Source organism: Lissotriton helveticus, chromosome 6 (genome assembly GCF_964261635.1).
Source record: "Lissotriton helveticus chromosome 6, aLisHel1.1, whole genome shotgun sequence".
In the NCBI taxonomy this organism is placed as follows: Eukaryota; Metazoa; Chordata; class Amphibia; order Caudata; family Salamandridae; genus Lissotriton; species Lissotriton helveticus.
Genome location: NC_136067.1, coordinates 1,290,329,328 through 1,290,352,574, shown reverse-complemented (window position 1 = coordinate 1,290,352,574; position 23,247 = coordinate 1,290,329,328). Strand labels below are relative to the sequence as shown.

The following is a 23,247-nucleotide window of genomic DNA, read 5'->3' as shown; positions in this document are numbered from 1 at the left end:
GGATAAGATTTGGCACAGTTGGAGAAATGGTGGGCCATTTCAAGACAAAAAATAATTATTTTACTTATGCAAGGTGGCATGTGAGTGAAAAAAGTTCCCAACCCACATGGTGGCGATATTGCTTTTATTTTGAATACCTTGAATCCAAATGGATGGACCTGGGAATTGCATTAGCAATGAACTCAACAAGTGAGGAGGTGGATACATATTCCCAATTTTGTATTGATCTGTGTTCAGGTCACATAACCAAACACAATATTCGATGTTAACCTGTCTTACTGGGTTTGTGTGATTTAAAAAAATATATATATATTGTACAGACATGCAAATGCTGGGTTGATTTATATATTTTTATTTATTATTGTATTCATTTTTTGTAATTTGTCTTTTACTGTGATTGAGTCTACTACCTTTCAGTAGGTTCATCATATCTAAATAGTCTTTTGCTTTCAGCGTTTGAGCCTGGTGTTTTGTTTTGCAAAATACATTTTTTCTATTTCATTTTAGAATTTTATCTGCTCAAGAAAGCAGACATCTGTAATGGTCCTATTTGTATTTAGAAAGATTTCCCCTGGAGTGTGAAAATATATCCTGATGCCATCTTTCCTTAATCTCAATTAGTGTATCTTCTCCCGTTTTGTTTATTTTGCAACATCAAATTTGTTGCTTACTATTAAAATTAGTTTGCCAAAATTCAGACAATTGTATGGTTTCATTAGTGGGACCGTTTTCATCATAACATTTTTCTTGGAGCCAAGGCATGCTCGCGCGCAGGGCTTGCTCTTCTGTATCTATTTACAGAGAAAACACATAGATGCACGTTGCCAGCTTCGTTCTATGCATTTAGTGCAATGTGATCGTTAGTTAAGTATACATATTTGTCTCTAGAGGGCCTTTGAGGGCTCTTTATGGGCTTTCATTATATCCTTTTGAGGATCTATGGACCAGTTTTTTTATTAATATGACCATTTGTGCAATACCTATGAAGCTGTTAGTTATCCTTTGAACCATATTTTCAAACCTGGATTAGATTTATCGATTCCTCCTAATTTGCATAGTTTATCCATAGACCACTTTTATTAAGGTTCAGAGCCTCGCCCAAATATATTTTGTTTCTTTTTAGAAGGGCAACTTTATTTCTCCTTCTCGTCCTCTGGTAAGCAACAGGTGGCGAGCACGTATCCTTAGGCCCAGCTACTTCCGCTTTTTTATCTTTACAAGAATCTTTTTCAAGTGTTAAAAATCTTTTTCATACATTTTGGGCAGTTTCAGCAGCATATGCTGTGTGTGGACAGAGGTAAGATAAATGACCTTTTAGTTAAATCTGTTATCCCATTTTTCAGTATATTATTAATAACTATCTCCTGTCATGTCCTTCACTGTGCATCCATTGTGTCCGGATGAAAACCCTTTTTAAAATCGATCTGGGGTAGAAATATCAAATATATTTTCATTTTGGAACTGCATTTATTACATTCAGGTAATAAATGGACCATTGGGTTTATTAAGATATGTGCTCTAACCAGTTCTATAGACTACAGCCATTTACTTCACTATTAAGAGATGTTGTATTTTGTTTCTTGACACCAGATCACAACTTGTGTGCCCTGTGCCGTCTTATCACATTTTCTTTTGAAACACCTCTCTTTTTTTACAATACTGAGGTTCTTAAGGATATATGGTTGCCCCGTGAAATACTACAGTCGCTTGTTCTCAGAAGGCCATGAGCAGACCATCAGGGTTTTTATTTCGGGGTACATAAGGGTGCCCTGGGGCACCTCACATTGAACCAGCACTGATGAAGAGGAACACTTCACTGGGCCCAGTTTTTTCTCATTATTAACAAGCATTTGCAATGCAACAGATCTCGTATTTTTTTAAACTTTGACCTATTGGTATTGTAAATGACACTGACTTTTATTATTACAGGTTTTTAAAGACCTAAATAAAAGGCATTGTCATCTACAATGCCATTAGCTCAAATCTCACAATTGCAAGACCTATTGCATTGCAAATGCTTGTTTTTCCTCCCTGTGGACTTGCAGCACCTTAGAGAAAGCTGAAACAGAGAGTACAGTGTCCCTGAAGTGACATCCGCACTCGGCATTAAAGAAAAAAATAAGCTGATATAGAAAGCGCAGTGTCCCTGAAATGGTGAAGTGGGTGTCTCGCTGAGCATTATAGTAAAAAAAAAAAAAGTGAAACCGTATGCATGGTGTCCCTGAGGTGGGCACCTCTCTCAGCTTGAAAGTTTAAAAATCAAGAAGTGGCCTCCATTGTCCTGTGAGTGCTGTGTGGGGGCAGCCACTATTAAAGTTAAAGCATGTGTAGCGCACTGCATATACAAAAAGTAGCCGTGATTGTCCCTGAAGTGCTGTGTGGCCACACTGCAAATGCAAGAAGCGGCCGCCATTGTCCCACATTTTTTCTAAATGAAAATAGTGCTCACTGACTTGAAAAGCAGACCGTGTAACAACACAAGTTGAAAATCCAGTCGCTATGCGATTTTACAAATGCAGATGAGGCGGTACTAAGGAGGGACTAAGCCTATTCACAAACTAAAAGCAACGATATTGCAAGGACCGTAACAGGAGCCAATTGAAAAGATGGCGGGAAATGGGCGGAGCTTGTATGCCATACATCAGTACATCATGCCTCGCAGAGCAGCACATATGCTGCCCAGGCTCGACTTAAAAAAGGACTTGAGGTACCTCAAAGCCTGTCTAGATGCAAAGGCAATATTCACCAAGTACTCCAACATAAAGGTGTAGTCCTCGTTAATGTTAAAGAATAAAAGGCTGCCCGATCGAATGAGGGAAGCGGGTAATACCTTTATCTGAGATGTCAAGATGTATTCAATGACTGCAGCTGTTTTGGTTACTGTTGCGTTGTATCATGACTGATTGCTGTAAATGGCCTGTAGCCATTCTTTAATGCATGCACCCACTGATACTCAAACTCCAGACCTGGACAGTACATTAAGATTAAGTGATTGCTTTTTCAGAATACTTCAGTATTTGTGAGCCTGCTTGTTTTAATCAAAGCAAATTTACTATGTTAGACACACTAAGGGATGTTATCTCAGCTTATATTAAAATATGGTATGCAAAAGCTTTTGATGACACCACATTTGTCTGCATTCATCAACTCCATTTCTGCAGAGTCTGTTATGGACTGATCCCTTTCCTGATTTTCCTTTAGATCATCCTTTCCCTTTCCCTCAGATAAGCTGACTAGCATTTCAAAGCCTGATTCGATACAGATTCCCCGTGTTCCCTTCATAACCACATGTCAGCGAAATTGTGTTCAGCATAGGAAATGGAGTTAAGAAATGCTCGAGTATCCCAAGAAACAATTACTTATAAGGAACACAGCTACTCTTGAAATCTGTTCTCTAATGCTGTGATAAATGTCTTTCTTTAGGAAGAAGATCTGAAATGGGTAGAGGAAAATATCCCTTCAACGTTTGCAGATGCGTAAGTATCTTTATTACCGAAATTTTAGTAAGCAATGTTTAGGCTTCTGTTGAACAACTGAGGCTGTTGAATTGGGTGCAGGTATGGTTGTGCTCTCTGCAATACTAAGGAATTTTCGAGCAACAAGAATTACACTTCTCTTCTCCTGTAACAAGAACTTTCTGTGGAAATTCTTCAGCACTTGTTTCTCCATTTGTCCGATCTTTTATCTGGACTGCTCCTCTCCCTGCTGAGGCTTCACGTTTATTTCTGGAACACCATTGTGCTCTCACGAATGCTCAGATATTTTGGTGTTTTCTGGCATTTTGGAGCTGGGAGGATTTAGTTACATTCTGTGAGTAGCTGATTCTCTTGAATGGACAAGATATCCGTAGCACGGTCCTGCTTTTTTTGCCATGATAGTAATGAAAATGGACATGGTAGTGAAACGCTGGTGCACTGGGCTTTTCATCTGCAGACATACCGGGGATCACTCTGTGATCACTGGGTTTTGGAACCATCCACAGTATTTCCCAGCTAAGTGGTTGTGCTACACACGTCCTTGGTCCAAAATGGGTATTTTGTTACATTTGTTTTATTTCATCATAAAACTGGAAATCATTTACCCTGAATATTTTTCTAGTCCGAACCCTTGAAAACACTTCACAGTTTAGACGTGAAAAGAGCTGTGATTTTACTCATTGATCCAAAAAAAAAAAAAAAGCAGTCGTTCTATCTTAAGGTGAGAGTGCTGCTGACCAAAAAATGCTGCTTGTGCTTTTTAGGTCTCGCCTGTCGATGCGCATGCGCATCGAGCAAGCGAGAGTATTGGGACTTATCCACTCTTTATCCACACTGCAAGGAATCGTGGCGATTCCTTGCAGTGCCCGTGACTTTTAAGCTCAATGCGCATGCGCATTGAGCTTAAAAGCGCGTGCACGTCCGTCTTTGTTTACCCGCTCCGCCCCCTCCCCGCCGTCTCGCATTTCCCCTGCCGCATCAAAGGCTTTCACGGCCGGCCGGCCATGCTTTCAGTTTCACGACCGGCCGGCCGTGTCAATTACATTACAAAGCCCGCTCTCCCTGATGATCTGATCCACCTTTGATCATTTCTGCTTGTGAAATATTATTAAATATTTATCGGATTTAAATTTGGTTTGGATTATGAAGCTCTTTCTGTATTTTTGCCTGTCCTTTTTGTAAACAGACACACGTCACAAGCATTTTTCCCTCAGAGGATTACTAAACCAAGAAGGATTTTGAAATGAGAGTGAAGGTAGAAGTTGTGGACGCTATTTTCAGCTCAGGGTCCTTTGCGATTGCAGCGGTTGTCTGCTGTTGCCTGTGTCTGTAATCAAGCTCCCTATTGGCTCGTGCTACCGGCTGCCAGGCTACGCTTGGCCTCCGGTTGTTGCTGGTGTTGGATGCAGCGTGAGGATTACGTTTCACCATCTAACTCCTGGTCGTTATCTCTCTTCTTGTATCTCCGGTCTTCAACCCAAGCTGCTACTAATAAGTTTCACAAAATTTGGGACTGTTTCCTTCATTCTTCATTTTACATATGCTTGTTTAGTGTAGTACACATGCTTACGCAGGATTAGTACTTGGCACCATTGCTCTAATTAGTATTTATTTTGCCTTGCATTATGTTGTAGTTGTTTGCTGGTTTCTTTAATATGTGTGAAATGTAGCCCTGGTGTGTTTTTCTGCGCTTTGTTTATTTTACCCGCTCCGCCCCCTCCCCTGCCCGCCGTGTCGCATTTTTTTTTAAATCCCCACTTCCCCCCTACCCCCCAGCAATGCCAACACTGACGCCGTGCTCTGCTGCTTGTTTTTTTCTTCCTCACTTCTAGCTGCTGCAATTCCAGTCCAGCAGCCTGGGCGACGGAGGGAGGATTTGCAAGCAGAGCTGCTCCCATTTGCAATCAATTTCCGTAGAATTTGCCAATGATTTAAATGCTTACTTTTTTCCGCATTTTTGTTAGCACAGAGCTGTGGCATTATCGAACCACCGTCGATCTCTTTCTGCTTACTGAATTTGCCAATGATTTAAATGCTTATTTTTTCCGCATTTTTGTTAGCACAGAGCTGTGGCATTATCGAACCGGCGTCGATCTCTTTCTGCTTACTCAACAAGGCGCACTGTTGACAAACACTGATGAGCCAACTGGTTTAACGAGGATAGCGATGTTGGCCACCCCTCACCCTCACTCACCCTCACCCTCACTCACCCTCAACCCCTCACCCTCACTCACCCTCAACCCCTCACCCTCACTCACCCTCAACCCCTCACCCTCACTCACCCTCACTCACCCTCACTCACCCTCAACCCCTCACTCACCCTCACTCACCCTCACTCACCCTCAACCCCTCCCTCCCCCTCACCCTCACTCACCCTCAACCCCTCACCCTCACTCACCCTCAACCCCTCACCCTCACTCACCCTCAACCCCTCACTCACCCTCACCCCCACTCACCCTCACCCTCAACCCCTCACCCACCCTCACCCTCACTCACCCTGACCATCACTCACCCTCAACCCCTCACTCACCCTCACTCTCACTCATCCTCACTCACCCTCAACCCCTCACCCTCACTCACCCTCACTCACCCTCAACCCCTCACTCACCCTCACTCATCCTCACTCACCTTTAACCCCTCACCCTCACCCTCAATCACCCTCAACCCCTCACCCTCCCTCACTCACTCACACTCAACCCCTCACCCTCAACCCCTCACTCACCCTCACTCTCACTCATCCTCACTCAACCACCCTCAACCTCACTCACCCTCAACCCCTCACCCTCACCCCCTCACCCTCACTCACTCACCCTCAACCCCTCACCCTCAAACCCTCACCCTCACTCACCCACCCTCAACCCCTCACCCTCACTCACCCTCAACCCCTCACCCTCAACCCCTCCCCCTCAAACCCTCACTCACCCTCCCTCACCCTCAACCCCTCACCCTCAAACCCTCACTCACCCTCAACCCCTCACTCACCCTCAACCCCTCACTCACCCTCAACCCCTCACTCACCCTCAACCCCTCACCCTCAACCCCTCACCCTCAACCCCTCACTCACCCTCACTCTCACTCACCCTCACTCAGCCTCAACTACTCCCCCTCACCCTCACTCACCCAAAACCCCTCACCCTCACTCACCCTCACTCACCCTCAACACCTCACTCACCCTCACCCTCACTCACCCTCACCCTCACTCACCCTCAACACCTCACCCTCAACCCCTCACTCACCCTCACTCACCCTCACTCACCCTCACTCCCTCACCCTCACTCACCCTCACTCACCCTCACCCTCACTCACCCTCACTCACCCTCACCCTCACACAGTGCAATAGTTCTCAGACCATTTCAGTTAGAGCTTTTAGAAATGTTTATGGCTTTTTTTATTTGTAATACTTTAGCATTGGCTACAGGAAACAAAAATGCTAAACATTTACAAAAAAAACCCATAAACAATTCTAAAAGCACTAACTCTAATGGTGCGAGACCTATTGCATTTCCAATGCTTGTTATCACTTACTGGCATTCAGCTGCCATTGCTGAAGCATTCAAGAGGGTTTCCCTTATGAAAAGGGCCAAGTAAGAGGGGATTGGAGGTGTCCATGCCCCATTAGAGTCGCAGTAGGATCTACACTTTCCCACAAATCAGTTCACTTACAGAGAAGATTTGTATGTAAGTCACTAATGCTGTTTTGAATATACCTGTAAGTATTACTTCTCTTGTTGCATGTTCTAGTCTGTTCTATGCTATCGGTTTATTAGAATCAGACATTGGCTCAAACGTCTGTTTACTCCTCTTAATGGAATCCCAGTAGATGGAGGGGGGGGGTTACAAACAATGGGTCAAATGTTGTTTTGGTAATTCCAGTACTCTATCAATAGGTCTATTTTCATGAGCTGCACCTGACCTGAATGTTTATCTACTTGGACAGACGATGAGAAAAGGATGAGGGCATTCAGACATCATGGGAAACCTCTTTACCCTTGCTTCATTCCCTTAATGAAGTTGATGCCGTTTCCTAATTTCATGTTTTTTTCTTGGTTTTACTTAGACTTTTGCAGTTAGCCGGGAGTCACAGACTGAAAATGGCAGTTATTTTGGTTGGTCATTTTTCCAAACTGATTGTTTGGATTGCGATGTAAAACGTAATCTGTATTTTCTTTGTTTCAGAGCTATTCCAGTATTAATGGATTCCGATGAGGTATGTATTAAATAGAATTCTTCACTTCATATCTGCAGCTTGTCACCACTTCATTTTCTTCACTGAAAAACACATGAAATGGATGAGAGTGCTGAGTAGGTTTTGATTTCTTGCTTTGGAGAAGTAGATGATGGTAATGAATCTGATGATGTAGTGGCTTAATCGCTGTTCCTGTGTTTTAGACTGCATAACTTTTTATGTTTATTCTGTAGATAAATCACATTGGTTAATTGAGAATATGAGAAAGCATGCATTGCTTTCATATTTACAGTATTTTGGTTTTCACAAAATATATTCAGAATTATCTTTGAATATCAATATTTGTGTATATGCATGGAGAACTTTAGTCCCTGGTACAGACACACATTTATGTAGCGAATTTTGTGCAAATAGAGGGGAGTGAGATTCTGTTCAGTTTCATGGCTCACAATCTGTCAGTAAAATTGTATCTGCTCCTTCTACTCCTGATTGGTTTCTATAAAATCTTCCTCTAAAGGGAGAATTAACATGTATCATCCAATTTACATATGTCACCGCATTTGCATATAGATACATCATCCCATTTACAACGGGGAACGCGGATGTTACCCCGCACTACAGTTACGATGCGTCTTTTACAACGCAAGTCGTAACCGCGACTTGCGCTGGAGGGCGCTCAAGGACAAGGAATAGTAGATTTACTATTCCAACACCTTCCCTACTGTACGTAGGCTGGTGTTGGAATAGTAAATTTAACTATTCTAAGTCCAGCACCCCTACAGCGCAAGTCGTGGTAACGACTTGCGTTGTACAAAACGCGTTGTAACGGTACGCGTGGTAATACCATGCGTTGTACCGTCATACATCCATTTACAACCCCATATATCATACATTTAGAGCTAGATATATCACCCTATTTCGCCTAGGATTACCGAGGCTCTTATGTTCGGTACTCCATAGATTAAGGGAGCAAAATACAATAAAATGGTGGATTAGGACATTATTTCTAGCACACTAAACACATTTAATTTTGTTTTGTTTTGCCAGTGTGTTCAGTTTAGGTTTCACAAGTTCAGCCTCCAAATTTCAAGTCTGCCAAGTTCTTCTTCCCATTATTTTCTTTGTACTTGTGCTTCATACAGGCTGTGATAGTTGAATTCTTTAAGTTTATTCAAAGACCACAATCCTGTGACTCTCCGCTCCATGCACTAACCGTTTATCACAGGTCCCTAGATCAACAAGCTCAGAGCCCCATGAAGTCACAGAGCACTACATACATGGCATTCTATGGAAGCATTACAGAACTGGGCACAGGAAAACAGCTATGTTAAATACAATGCAAGTCTACATTATAGCACCTCCCGTTTCTTCCCAAACTAAGATGAACCTAACAAAGACAGACCCACCATAGATCACGAATGAACTGGAACCAAGCTCCAGAGATAACACTAAAACACAACATGGAATTAACACCCACAAAAAATCACCCAACCATCCCGGTGGACTGTGGAAACTCGCCGCTCGTTACATTGAATGACCAAACCCACAAACCTGTGTTTCCCTAGCATCTCCTCAGTCACGGGCTGTTCCCCAGACTTCTCCTGCTTTCCTTTTAAAATCATCAGCCGTCATCAACAACCACCACGAACACCACTCTGCTATCTTTTCTGGCTGCACTACATATTTCCCACCCTTCTGGTACAAGCAACTCTCTTTAAATACATTTCCACCCACTGTCTTCACTCTGTATGGAACCCCAAAACTTGGAGAAACCCCAGCCCACACCACCATTCTAGACCTTAACCCAGTCACCCACATTGACTATGCTCCCCCCCCCCCGACCATCCAATGAAGTTTTTATCGACATTTTAAAACTGTGTTCCTACATCCACAAAAGAACCAACTTTGTTCTGTCTACCTCTCATCATCTCGAAGGGCGTTTTGCCCATGTTGAGATTCACTGTGGTGCAATATGCCCACAACATGTCAACTTTGAACACCGAACTCTCCACCACTGGTCAACTCCATAGTCTCCCCTTAATCAAGCTGTTTATCCTCTCTACCTGACCCTTGTCTTGTAGGTTGTACAAACATGTACAGTTATGTTTCGCTCATATGCTGCTCAGAAATTCTTTCATTTCACCTGAAGTAAGTTGCATGCCATTATCAGTAATCAACACAGAGGGAATACCTTGCCTCCTAAATATTTCTCACAGCACTGCAATTGTAGCCTTACACACCTCATAAAGGCCACCTAATCCACTTATATTTTTCATCCACCAAGACAGATGTATACCTCTCATGTTCAGACAAGAAGAAAAACGGCCTATGACATCCATGCATACCTTTTCCCCACACAGTTTTGTCCACTTCACTGAATTTCTGCACACCGGACATTCTTCTATCCATCTCTTCACCTGACTATCCTTTACAGGCCAGTAAAATCTTTCCTTGAGTCTGAGCATTAATGTCTGACCAAAATATCCCTCATGCTCTAAACGTACAGGTTTGTTCATTACTGCACTAGCTGGCACAAGCCTCTCCCACTCATGATGAGTTTGTCCCCAAGCAAAGACAATTCTTCAGCCACCTTGTGAAATAGTCTAACCGTATCTGGAAATGTACTTACTCTTCTTACACCACCTTTGATCATATTTACTACAGCTTTGAGGACAACATCCCCTTCCATAGCACACGTCCAATCCTGCATAGACCCACATTCCTGCAAGCTCTCAGTGGCATCCTCCACACCCGCCACCACTTCCTCAGTGTCAAATTCTTACTAATCTGCAGACAATTTGTTCTTCCAGCCAGATAAATATTCAATACAACAATCATAATCCTGTAGTTTCACAGCCGACCTTGCCAAACGTCCAGAACAATTGTTTGTGCCATTAGGTCTCAAAATCCTCAGCAAAAGCCTATGATCCGTCCTCAGAGTCATCCTGATACCCAAAGGAAGGTGGGAAAATGGTTTGTTGTCCAGGCAGCAGCTAATGCCTCTTGTTTGATGACGGAATAGTTCCTTTCCATGTTGGCCAACGAACAGAAAGCAAACGCCCCTGTCTTCTCTGTTTTGCCATGTACCTGTGAAAGCACTTCAAATATGACAATCACAGTGGCATCCACAGTGAGGATCACCCAATTTGAAATAGAACCAAATGCCAGAATTGGCAATGTTATCTTTAAGTGGCTCAAAAGCTGCCTGTTGAACTTACCCCCACATGAGTTTCATACCCTTCCTCAGCAACTCTCTCAAGTGATCTATTTTACAAGCAAAATCTCCTACAAACTTCTAACCGTATTCCACCAACCCCATGAAAGAAGGCAGTTTGTCCTTAACACCAGGCACCTTCATTGAGTATAGCACAGACTCAATATAAATTTTTCTGATTTTCAATTTAGGTACCCCAAAAAATGTGATGTCCTGCATCAAAAATGTAAATATTTGCAAATTCATTCCAGTCTTGGAAATGCGAGCTAAGATCTCACACAATTTATCAGTGATAGCAATGTTTTCTGCATAGATCAAAATGTCGCCTTTTAAGAACACCACATTTTTAACACCAGGCAACACATTTGACATTAGCCTCTGGAAAGAACTTGCTGCTGATGACAATCCGAAAGGCAACCTGTTAAACTGAAATATCCCCTCACTTGTTATGAAACCTGTCAGATGCTTGTAATCTGTATGCAGTTTCACCTGATGATAGGCATGTTTTAGGCCTAGCTTGGAAAAGTACTTTCCCGCAGACAACAGAATCAGCTCATTGATGTCTGGCCGAGGGAAACAATCCATGACAACATTCTGGTTGAGACTATGTAAGTCAACACAAAACCTCAGTGACCAATACAAGGTATTTTGTGCTATCACCACGGGAGACCTTCTTCGTGTGGCCTCAACAGGCTCTGTGACTTCATCCTTGCTCATCTGCTCTAGTATACTCTTCACTTCTGCCTCACCAGCACAGCATCCTTCCTCAGTACAATTTGGTGTTGGTATTCCTTTGTTTCTCCTAACCTGTTCTCAAACACGGTTTTAAATTGTTCCAGAACTGTTCCTGGCTCTCCATAAACCACGACCATCACTTGGTTGGCAGCTCTTGGATTTACAATTATGTGCAACTTTCCCATGGGTTTCCCAATCGATAAACTCAGGTTTTGTAGACAAACATCTCATTACCCTAATGTCCGCTCCATGATAGCCCTTCAATATTACATCAGTAGATTTAAGTTTTACTCAAAATGGACGAACAGCTGCTTTGATTATGATGGTGTATAGTGACCCTGAATCCACCATCAATGTGATTTCTTTTTCGTTCACTTTAAAACCCTCTTTGGAAAGTAGTTTCCTCTTCATATCATATTCATCCCTCTCAATTGCAGACATATCACAGGCCATCAGAACTCTGTGTTCCACCACTTCCTTTATCGCATCCACTGATGCTAAATATTTGTTTGAGGTTTTGCTAACTTGTGCAAAATGTCCTTTCATGCCACAAATTTGACATTCTTTGCCAGTGGCAAAACTATTTTTTGAGCCGCCCAAGTGGAATCTCCTACAACACCTGTAACAAGAATGGGATTTGGAAGATCTCCCTGAGAAATTTGATGGTTTCCCAACTTTCATACTATTTCCTTTGCTTTGGTTACTGTTTGTCACAATCAGTTTTGTATTCATCTCATTTACCAGTTCTGATTCCGCCACATTTGAGATATTTTAGCTTATATTATTTTGCATCTCCTTCATGACTCCTCTACTAGCTTGGTAATATTGAAATGATCCTTAAGTGTGGGATTGCTGGCTGCTGTTAGCCTCTCCTTCATTTTTCTACTGCTGCATTGGACTGTTAATTGGTCCCTAATCAACTCTTCTGTCATCAGCCCAAATCAACGCTCGTGGTCTTGCAGTAAAGTAATCTACCAGCTTAAAGTATTTCTGTGGCTGAGTAAAACATTTGTGGCATTGCATCACTATATTCACAGCTTTAGCAAATCCGTGCTGTAATTCCAATTTGGCCTCTTTTTATTCATCTTCGATCTCACCTCCACTATCGTCATACACTTAAAGCGGGTATTTTATACGCATGTTGGCCCTCTGTACCCAAACAACCTGTTAGAAGTGTTTGTTTCCTGAGTGAAGAGAAGTTCGTGCCTTCAAGTGCCACCAAGTAGTCCTCCAGGGTCTCTGTCCAATTCTTGCATTCAATTGATAGCTATCTAGGTTGCATGTGAAACGAGGGGGCATGCCAAAAGGCTGGTTTAAGCTCATTATGAACAGTCACAGTGACATTCAACAGACGACACTAAGTGACGGCACAGCACATCACAAAGAGCAAAAAATCATAGAGATCATAACTTGGTGCTTGCACAGCAATGCAGTGGTGCAGCGTCACTGGATTGAGAGGTGACAGAATTATTGGTGCACAGTGAGCTGCCAGTAATATCAGGCTCTTGGAGGTAGGGACTTTTATGGCAGAGAGTGTTGGGCAGGCAGCTATCGAGAGGCAGAATTCCGACTGCTTGTGGCTAGCACATGTGGGGGGAATCTTTCCAGGAAGCTGGCGCAAGGAGGACTGATTTGCGTGTTCAATATTAGTAGCGTGTGAGGCTGCGCTGATTCTCTGATAACTGTTTTTAGGCTGGAGATCCTGTTTTCACTACTGGAGCCAGGTCCCACTGTGCAAAGTGAGCGGATGGTGTTCTTAGGTGCGGCAGCGGAGGCAGGGGTAGGAAGTCGCAAACTCTTGGCCTACCATTACTTGATTTTGGGGAGTGATGTCATCAAGATTTTTGCTGCTGTTACTGGTGATAGGTGTCTGGCCATCCTCGTCACTAAATGATGTTGTGAATTACATGTTGAAACAGGATGTGGTAGTTGAATTCTTCAAGTTTATTCACAGACCTCAATGCTCTGACTCAGCGAAAGGCGCCAACCGTTTATCACAGGTTTCTAGATCAACTAGATCAGACCCCCATAAAGTCACAGAGCATTACATACATGACATTCTATAAAAGCACCAAAAAGCTGGGCACAGGAAAACTATGTTAAATAAATGGATGTCTACATCATAACACACACTTGCACATGAATGAGCGCTTAGTGAATGAGGTCTCTCTGCTCAGTATGACTCTCAGGAAGTGGTCTCTTAGGTCATTTGATGGATGGAAAAAGTATGTGTCTAAGCCATCCACCTGTTGCATTATTTTTGAAGAAAGTAAATGTATTTTGTTCATATAGTCTGATGACTTGTAAATGTTGATAACCAGTTAGAGACGGCATAAGTATGTTTTCTGCCAGGGACTATTGGTCATTAAAGATGGCCTGAGAGCACAATTTTGCTTGGCTCTACTATTCTCACTTTGTGTTTCGGACTCTTAGCAATCTAAGTGTTGTGATTTAAAAACATATATCTTTCTTTATTTTGTCAGACGCATTCTCAATATGAATATATTCAGTAAATCAAGAATACTATGAATAGAAAACAAATACTGGTCATTATGGTTAACAGTTCATCAAAATAACCATTGGCATCCAAGTTCTCATTGTCCTTCTCACACACTTAATTTAATTGTTGTACTCCTGGACTTATATGTATGCTTTACAGTGTTGTACAAGTGGGGCTTTCCCATACCAGTGTTACCAGTTTACGTTCATTGAAACCTCCAATCCCACTACAATATGTTAGATGTTCACATACTGCCAGAATCGAATACACCATGCAGAGTGCCATATCAAATTTCTGTTGTGTGCCGGACTCTGCCAAATCAGGGGAGTCATTCATCTTACTTTACTAAGTGCTAAGTAAGTCAGTTTTATCATCTTTCTTTCGTTGCCCACGCACAGCTGAATGTTCAGTACTTCGTCCATTGGTGGTTCTAGATGTATTGTATTCCGTATCAATGTTGCCTGCATGACAAGGGATCAACATATTTTGAACTGACCTTCCTTACCTCCTATTCTAGTTGGATGTTTTCTAATGTGAGTTATAGCGGTTTCATACAAATCACCTCCATTGAAGACCCTGGCAGACTGCCAAATCTTAATTGTACTCCAATTAGCCTGTGAATCTTAACGTTGCATTGGCGATTTGCATATTATGCCAGTGGCCCAAACCTTTCCTATTTTCCACTTTGGCACAGAAGGCTGATTGACAGAAGGTGGGGAGTTTTACTGTCAGCAACATGGTTGAGGCTATGAAGGCTGTGATCCTTGGAAAACTCCATGATCGTATACATGTGTGTCCCAGTTATGCAACTTATTTGCACCGTGACCGAATTCAGAATCTTCTCCATAATAACACTCTGACATTTGTCCTTCAGGTACTACATAAAGAAGTTGAAAGTCTCAGGGTAGATCTCATAAAAAGTTTTTGACTGTCTCTTCTACCTGAGCTCATTTAGATGTGGAGTGCATGGACGAGGAAGCAATGAGGGGAAGAAGCATATGAGCATGAGCATCTGGGGGAAGAGTGGTACATGAGTGTGACAGAAACAGTAGTAACTCTAAAGTGCGCAATGGAAGGACACAAGTAATGCGTTAATGCCCCAGGGAGGAACAAACACAAAAGAAGAGGAACTAATGCCCACTAAAGCTGACAAATAAAGCGCAAATGACAGTGATAAGCCAACCAGTGGAAAACAATCGGTGTACTCTAAACCCACTGTAAGCAGTAAATTCCCCTTTAACCGGATTTTGTTGCAACTATAGCAGTTTCCTGTCCAAAATGATATGCCCTGACATATGTTGGAAAACAGGGTGGTAGGCGCCACTCTCTTAGCTGCAGTTCCTGGTATTTTTACCCCAAAATTGATAGGAAATCGTTTACTTTTTCAATTCACGCTAGCGCAGCTGTCTGGATACGTAAGTGTGGTAGAATCCACACAAGCCCACACCTCCCTGAATTTATTTTTGTGCTTCTACATTTCAGAAATATCTTGGGCTCATGGCATTCCCTGTGAGCAGGCAATGCCTCCCCCAATACACAACACAGCAGCCATTCCCCATATGAATTTATAACCAATTGCACAATTGCAGTTTGGGCCTTTTCATGGCAATAGCATTTTAAATTCGGCCCATTCTCACTAGTTCCTCTGCCAAGCCTGTTTTTCTGGATTTCTTAAGAAAATCTGTAAATTCTTCATTTTGTCCTTTGTTTTCTGTTTCATGTTTGCTATATTGAAGACAGTGGTAACATGCACGTCCATTCATCCCCTCTTGTATTCTTTGACTTGAGTTGTATTATTGCAATCAATTTCTTAAACTAATGTTCAATTGGGTCAGCGTTAGACCCCTCTCTCTTCCCCAGCGAGAGCTAAATGTGGTAACTGATGCCTCACTCCTAGGTGGGGAAGGCATCCTGGAATTGAGGGTGGGGGGGGTCAGAATCCTTTTCTCTCAAGCGGAAATCTGGCTCCACATCAGCCTGTTGAAACTGCGAGCCATCCACTTGGAGTTGAAAGCCTTTCTCCCCTCTGTCAAGGAAAGGCTGGTGCAGGTGCTCAGAACACCACTGCCATGTGGTTTTGCAACAAACGTGGGGTGGGATTGTCCACTCTGTGCCAGGTGGGGCATTGCCTCTGGAAATGGCTGGACTGCCAAGGATCTACAGTTACACCCAGAGTTGCTGCAGGGTCTTTTCCATGCAACTTGGCTCAATCTATTCACCACTGATAAGAACCTGCAATGTCAGCAGTTGTGTGCATTTGAGTTTCTAAGGCGTCTTTCTTGGAGACATGTTCCGCCTGCACTAGGATCCCAGGCTCTTTTATACATTTCCACTGAACCCCCCTGCCCAGAATTCTGAAGATCTGAACCCACTGGGTTCAGGTCATCCTGGTGGCTCCAGACTGGGCACTGAAAATTTGGTGTCCAGAGCTCCTGGGCATGAGAATCTGCCCTCCTGTCAAGCTGTCCCTCAAGGATAGCCTCCTGTTGCAGAAAGTGAAAAGGGTCCTGTACCCGAATCTGCACACACTTCACCTTCAAGTGTGGCGATTTACCGGAGACAGCTGAACACCCCTCGACAAAAACTGTATATGCCTGATGTTAGGATACATTTGTGGTTTGGTGTGATGCACAACAGGTAGACCCTCTCCAGGCTAGGTTATCTTGTGGTTTGTTTGTTCTCTCCTTTCAGCAAGGCTTTGGTTTGTGTGCTGTTAAAGGGTATCTTTCTACCTTATCACAATTGCCATATCAACCCTCATTGTTGAAATTACCTGTTGTAATGTGTTTTTGAAAGGACTCCATCGTCTGTTTCCTCCTTACCCTTTGTTATGCAGAAGTGGGACCTTAACCTGATATTCACATATTTGATTTGCACACTTTTTGAGCCTTTGCACAGCTGTTCCTTGCGTCTCCTCGCCCTCATGAAAGTGTTTCTCGTTGCCATAACATTAGCACGACAAGCAAGTGCACTCCAAGCTCTCTGTGTCAACCTGTTGTATACCATCTTTTCCTGTGATAAGCTGGTTCTGCGAACTTGGGAATCCTTTCTTCCAAAAGCTGACATGCCGTTCCATGTCAGTCAAACCATCAACTGAATGGCAGTCTATGCTCAGCTTCGCCCTTCTTAAGAGAATGTGAGACCCCTTTGCCTGGACCTTAAAAGAATGCTGAGTTTTTACATTGATCTTACCAGAGACCAACAAGTCGGGTTTGTGGGAATTAAGAAGGACAAAACCAGGCAGAAATGTACTATTGTGTAGGATTGTGCTGTGCCAGAAGATGTCATGCATTGGCCCAAACAAAAAACATTCTACCCGAGTCAAGGCTGCTACCACTGCGTTGGCACTATGAGTTTCTGTTCTGCACATTTGGTAGGCTGCTTCGTGGATGTCTTGTCATACGTTCACAATTCACTAATGTCTTGACAGCCCTGTCCACCGAGAGGGTATTTCACCCCACTCGGTCCCACAGAACTTTGGTTTGAGTCAATTCACAGACGCACCTTTGAATAGGTTTTGCTTTGGTATCTATTCAAAAGGTGAGGGAACTGCAGTTAGAAGTCTCTAGCATAAGAACAAGTTACTTACCTTCAGTAATGATTTTTCTGGTAAAGACTCTAACAGCAGATTCCACACGAACCCTGCCATCCTCCCCATTCTGTAGATTAAACTCTGTCCTCAAAAGATCCCACATATAGCAATCTGTGCATTGGTTTACACTGATTTCCCGGCAGGGCTGTGTGTATGGGGGCATGGTCTACCTCGAAACCAACTGCCATGAGCATGTCTGAGTGACGCCTATGCTGGCTATGCACATTATTACTGGAGTGGTTGGTACGGAGGTCCATGGTGCCTCCTAGTTGCACACAGAGTTACTGCTGACAAGTTTTTGGATCCTGTCTGATACCTGGGGGAGTAATCAAAAGGTGAAGAATCTGCGGTTGGATAGTCTCTACCAGAAAGAGCGTTACTGGAAGTAACTTCATTAATTCATTTCTTTGCATATCATTCTTCCTTCACATATCCTGCTTTGACAATGAAAATAATAATTTTTGTCTAACCACACTGCAGACTTTGTTCTTTTAAACATCACATCTGGTTAGCTTAGGCAAAGATACAACAGAATAACACTCAACGCAGATTAAAAGTAATTTGCAATACTTTCTGTTCTACAGAGAAAGTAACACACACATTTATTTGTTAGTGTTTTAAAAGCTGACCGTGTTAACCACTAGAGTAACGTCAGACATACTTATTTGTTAATTCTCTACCTGTAGAAGATGGGCACAGAACACACCAATCTTAATTCTCTGTGCTGAAAGACTAATGTTTGAAAAATTAGATTGCCCCCATATGAACCTCTGTTCATTGTGTATTGTCATCAGACTAAAAATATTTACCTTTTGAGTTTGTTTAATTCTTTTTTCTAATCATTGTTTTCTCCATTTGGAAATATGAATATATAAGGAAGAAGAAACAATAGTACAAAATGTGGCATATCATATGTAAATAGAATATATTGGGGTCACTGAATGTGAAAGTAATGTTTTGAACTAAATTCAGCTTGCACATTGAATTAACGTTAACAGTGGCCTATATCCACAACAAAGAGAAGGAAATTGTAGGAGAGTAGGGTCTGCTTCCTATGGTTACCCCCACTTTTTGATGTGTTTCACTGGTTTTTCGACTTTAGCCTGGATGTGGCCCTGTTAATCAGGACCACAGCCTAGCTGTTCTCTCTCTAAATTGATACCATGTACTTTAGGTACATACCAGATTGGTTACTGGGTCACCCTTATGAGTCCCTGTATATGGTACCTTAGGTACCCAGGGCATAGGGACCACGGAGGCTTACCAGGGCTGAAGTATGTATTGTGCCACCCCTGGTTAGCCTTCCAAAATAACACCACAGGTCTGCACTTACAGCCTGGGTAAGGTGGTGTAAGCACCCCTTACTTAGATGTAGTATACCTATATCTACCCTTACATATAGACATATTAACCTACAAGTCACTCCTATGGCAGGCCTTGACATCCTGAAGGCAGAGTGCTTGGTTGTGTGTGAGAGGGTGCCTTAGCATGAGCTGAGCCCCCTCTGCAGCTTTCAGAAATATCTCCTTATAGCTGTTCTGTGATATAGCCATACCATATACTCTCAAGTGCATTATAATCCTTCCAGAGGGAAAAGACATGTACACACTGGTATACCCGGTTAAAGTTAAACAGAGCCCCACCATCACAAAATGGATGCTGCTGCCACAGACACGAGTCTGACCTCCTGGTGCTGGACGAAACTCTGGCAGGGGAGGCCTGGACAATAGGTTTCCTGTCCAGGGAGGTGCCAGCATCTCCCCAGACAGGCTTTAGTGTATTGAGGCAGGGTGGGTTGCATTCAGAGAATGCTTTTCAGACACTGCCTGAGGCACACAAGGTGCTCCATGCATTTCCCAGTTCAAACCGGTTGCTGGGGCACTCAGTCCCAGGTCTCGCGCGAAACTGGATGCCACCCCCTCCCCTGGTCCACCCATAGGTGGGACCTTCGAGGTAGCCCAACCCCTAAACTTAGTATAAGTATAGGAATCCAGTCCCTAGGACTTTAGATTACCCTGGACGAAACTCTGAAGAAGAAATCCTGGACCTTCAACATTTCATTTCGACTGAAAGACTGAAGAATCTACCTTGGGGTCAAGGAGTGACCCCCCTGTTCAAACAGGCACCAAAGCAGCATCTTTGCAGGTCTGCATTTTCGAGGCTCCCGCCAGATCCCGAAGAATCTGCGACACAGGACACCTACTTCCAGACATCTCTGAAGCTGACACGAGTTCCCAGCAGAGCTGAGACCTGTAGCTGACACGAGAGACGTGGGACAGGAACTCCTGGACATCCTGCATTTTTGCGACTGCACCTACTTCCTGAAGTTGTGCATTGGGGTATTTGAAGCCCCTGCCCCGAGCACGTTTTGCACCGAAGTACAGAGGCCAGCACTCCACGAGTGACCCGTGAGTCCCCTTTCTTCACCGCAGCTCGAGGCTCCTTCGCGGTTCCTAGTCCGTTGGCTAGTGGGCCCCCACGAAGGACAATCCTTTGTTTCTTGAGCTTTCCTGGTTGCTCCAGACTTACTCTGACTCCCCTCCAAAGGGTGAGCCCCTCAGACCTTGCTGGTCTGCACCGAAGCCAATCTTGTCATCTTGCGTGAGTTGCTGTTGCCAAGGCTTGTTGGGTCCAATCTGGATTCTGATGCTGCTGCAATCGACATCCTTTGTGGGACAGCTTGAATCCAGCTCCTGGTCGTCGTCGACGCCTCCTGGTCCTCGTAGCTGAAGAATCAAGCTTCACCTACTTCACTTGAAAGCACCCGACATCGGCTGTCATCCTACTGTCGCCATCCTGGTCTCTGGCTAGTGACCCAGACTCTGTCCCCTCTGCTTTAAGATTCTTCACATCTCCGATCCACCCGGACACTTTTCCATCTGGTCGCCTGCAGCATTTCATCCCAGCTCTCCATAGGAATCGATGACGAAACCTGACACCAAAAGACACCTATGCACCCGGCTTCCCTGGGTGATGTATCATGAGTACTCTGGTGCTCCGGCGGGTCTTGACTCCCGAAGTGTCCTAGTCTAAAAGGGTTCCATCGTAGTTCACCTCTAAGTATCCTTAATCTTTAAAATTGTAACTTGTTCGTTCTCCATAGAAAGTCAATGGTGATTTGCGGCTGTGTTTAGACACTGCACGCGTCCCCCATGGATCTCCTGTGTCCCTACCTTGGGTGGTTCCTGGTTGCCCCAGCGGTTCTACAGGCCCTAGGCCTGACTTTTATCCCTCACGTGGTTCTTATACCACTATTTTAGTATATAGTTTGTGAGGCCCCTAGGGCATAACGTATAGTGTGCAACTTATCGTATGCTAATTTAGTTCCTTGTATTGCACTTTGACCTTTGACCTCATAAAGAGTCCAGATGGGTTGTGTTTAGAATAAATACATCAATATTTGATATATACCTTGTGTGGTGTCCTTTCATTTCATCATTCATGAGATTATAGACTGCTAAAACAACTTGCTTAACTCGCCTCTAAGTCTTAACCTGAAGGCAGCTCTCCACAACTACCACTAGGATAGCTTTCTATAAGGTTGACTTTAAAACTACCATCAATAAGGGTCATTTGGACTGGTGCAAGGTGCTCACTACAATAATGGACATCATATGCCAGGCCAACTTCTCGTAGAAATCATGAGCTAGGAGAAGGAAGATCCAAGGAAAAGGAGATGGGCTATGAATTAAGTTTGTTTTTAAAGGCTCCTCTATTAGGCATATAGTAAATCACAAAACTTATTGCATCACATATGCTTGCATTTGTTTCCTCGTACGAGGTATCTAAAAGAAACATGTTAGTGATAGATTCCTTACCTTAGAGTTACCCCCAGACGTCAGACTGGATCCAGAAAGTTTTTCGTCAGCCGTACCCCTGCGCATCGGTAGGCGTCGTCGTGCGGCTCCACGTACGTCGCTGGCGTCGTAGTTGCTGAGATGACGTCGCTGGAGCTACTTAGACGTGCCCACACGCGCTGACATCAGTTCTTCCTTTCTCCGCGCCAGCAAGCGCAGATCCAGAGAGAGCGGTACCCCAGTCACTTTTTGACTGAGTTATTTTTGGGACTTTTGTCTGTTTGTTTTGAGTCTTTGACTCCTGGTGTGTAGGGATGCCCGGTTTTAAGTTGTGCGCAGCTTGTCCACGCACGATGTCTGTGACGGACCTGCATCGTGTGTTTCTCTACTGCCTGGGGCGCAACCATGACTCTGAGTCATGCCCCAAATGCCTGGCCATGGCTCTGAAAACTTTGCCGGAGCGGTCCCGAAAGTTGCTGGAGGCCCGGGAGTCGGCTCAGCGCCGTTCAAGGTCCCGGTCCCGTGGGCGGTCGAGGGACAGGTCGTGGAGCCGCCACCACCTCCATCGTTTGTTGAAGTCTTCGCACTCGGAGTCCAGTAAGGCGAAGCACAAGAAGTCGAAGAAGCGATGCCGCTTTTCGCCTTCCTCTAGCCTGTCGCGTGACATGGCTGAGGGTGCAGGTGGGGCCACCCCCTGCGCAGTTGCCGACGGTCTCCCCGCCCTTCCCGGGTCTGTCGATGACTTCGGCCCAGCTACAGGACTTCCTGTCAGCCATGGCCCGCCTTTGTGGCCCATTGGGCCTCGCCAAAACGCCTTTTGGCCCCGCGGGTCCAAATTGGGGTCCTCGCTCTGTCGTCACCGGCTCCCACCATTTCGTCGTTGACGACTCCGGTCTCGGCCCCCTTGGATCCATGCATGTATCCCAGCCGATGTCGGGTGAACTCGTACGACCTACATCGACGTCTCAGCACCGCCGCCGGCATCGGCTGGATCCATGGCCGTCGCCGGCTTCCACCCCGACGTGGAGATGGTGCCGGACCGGTGTCGATCGATACCGACGCCAATAGGGAACTTCTATACCTTTCTCCATCCGCCTCCCTCTTTTATGCCTGTCCGGGAGGTTGGGGGGGAAGGGGAGGACTCGGGAGGGTCTGAGGACCCTCGCGCAGCCCAGTGCGAGTTAGACCCCGACTGGGAAGAAGATTTGGAGGATGCAGGTGACATGGATTTTCTCCAGAACCTAGCTCACTGTCTCCTTCTACTGTGGCTACGGAGGAGGGTGGCACATATTCTGTGGTGTTGCATAGAGCAGCCGAGGCGCTACACCTCGAGCTCCCTACGGTGGCTGTCAGTACTAACCTCCTGACAGAAGCGCTCTGGCTAGCGTCTTCCTCTACGGAGCCGCTGCTGCCCTTTAATGACGCACTTTCAGACGTTCTTTTGGGTACTTGGTCCAGGCCCAACACAGGGGCTCCTCTGTATAGGAACGTGGCCCAACGCTATCGCCTGGCCTCGGGCGACCCCATTTTCCTCTCCCAACACCCGACCCCCGAGAGCTTGGTTGTCCAAGCCTCTGCGTCCCCAAGCGCATTCTCTTCCGCACCTCCAGACAGGGAATCCAAGAAACAGAAATAGTTTGAAAAGAAACAGTTTAGTCAGCCAGTTTAAAGCTGCAGTCTGTGAACACCGCATGCCTCTTGGGCCATTAATCCCATTCTGTGTGGGACACTTACGCAGGTGCTGCCT

General features: G+C 44.5%; 1 protein-coding gene across 1 annotated transcript in view; it reads left to right on the top strand.

Annotated features, from left to right (window-relative positions):
• The window catches only part of TMEM87B (transmembrane protein 87B), a 376,065-nt gene that overhangs the window by 343,318 nt on the left and 9,500 nt on the right, over window positions 1-23,247 (top strand). Inside the window, exons 19-20 of the mRNA XM_078649037.1 lie at window positions 3,424-3,476; window positions 7,653-7,683. Of these exons, the coding sequence (XP_078505163.1) occupies window positions 3,424-3,476; window positions 7,653-7,683 (84 nt within the window). The remainder of the gene's footprint in view (window positions 1-3,423; window positions 3,477-7,652; window positions 7,684-23,247) is intronic.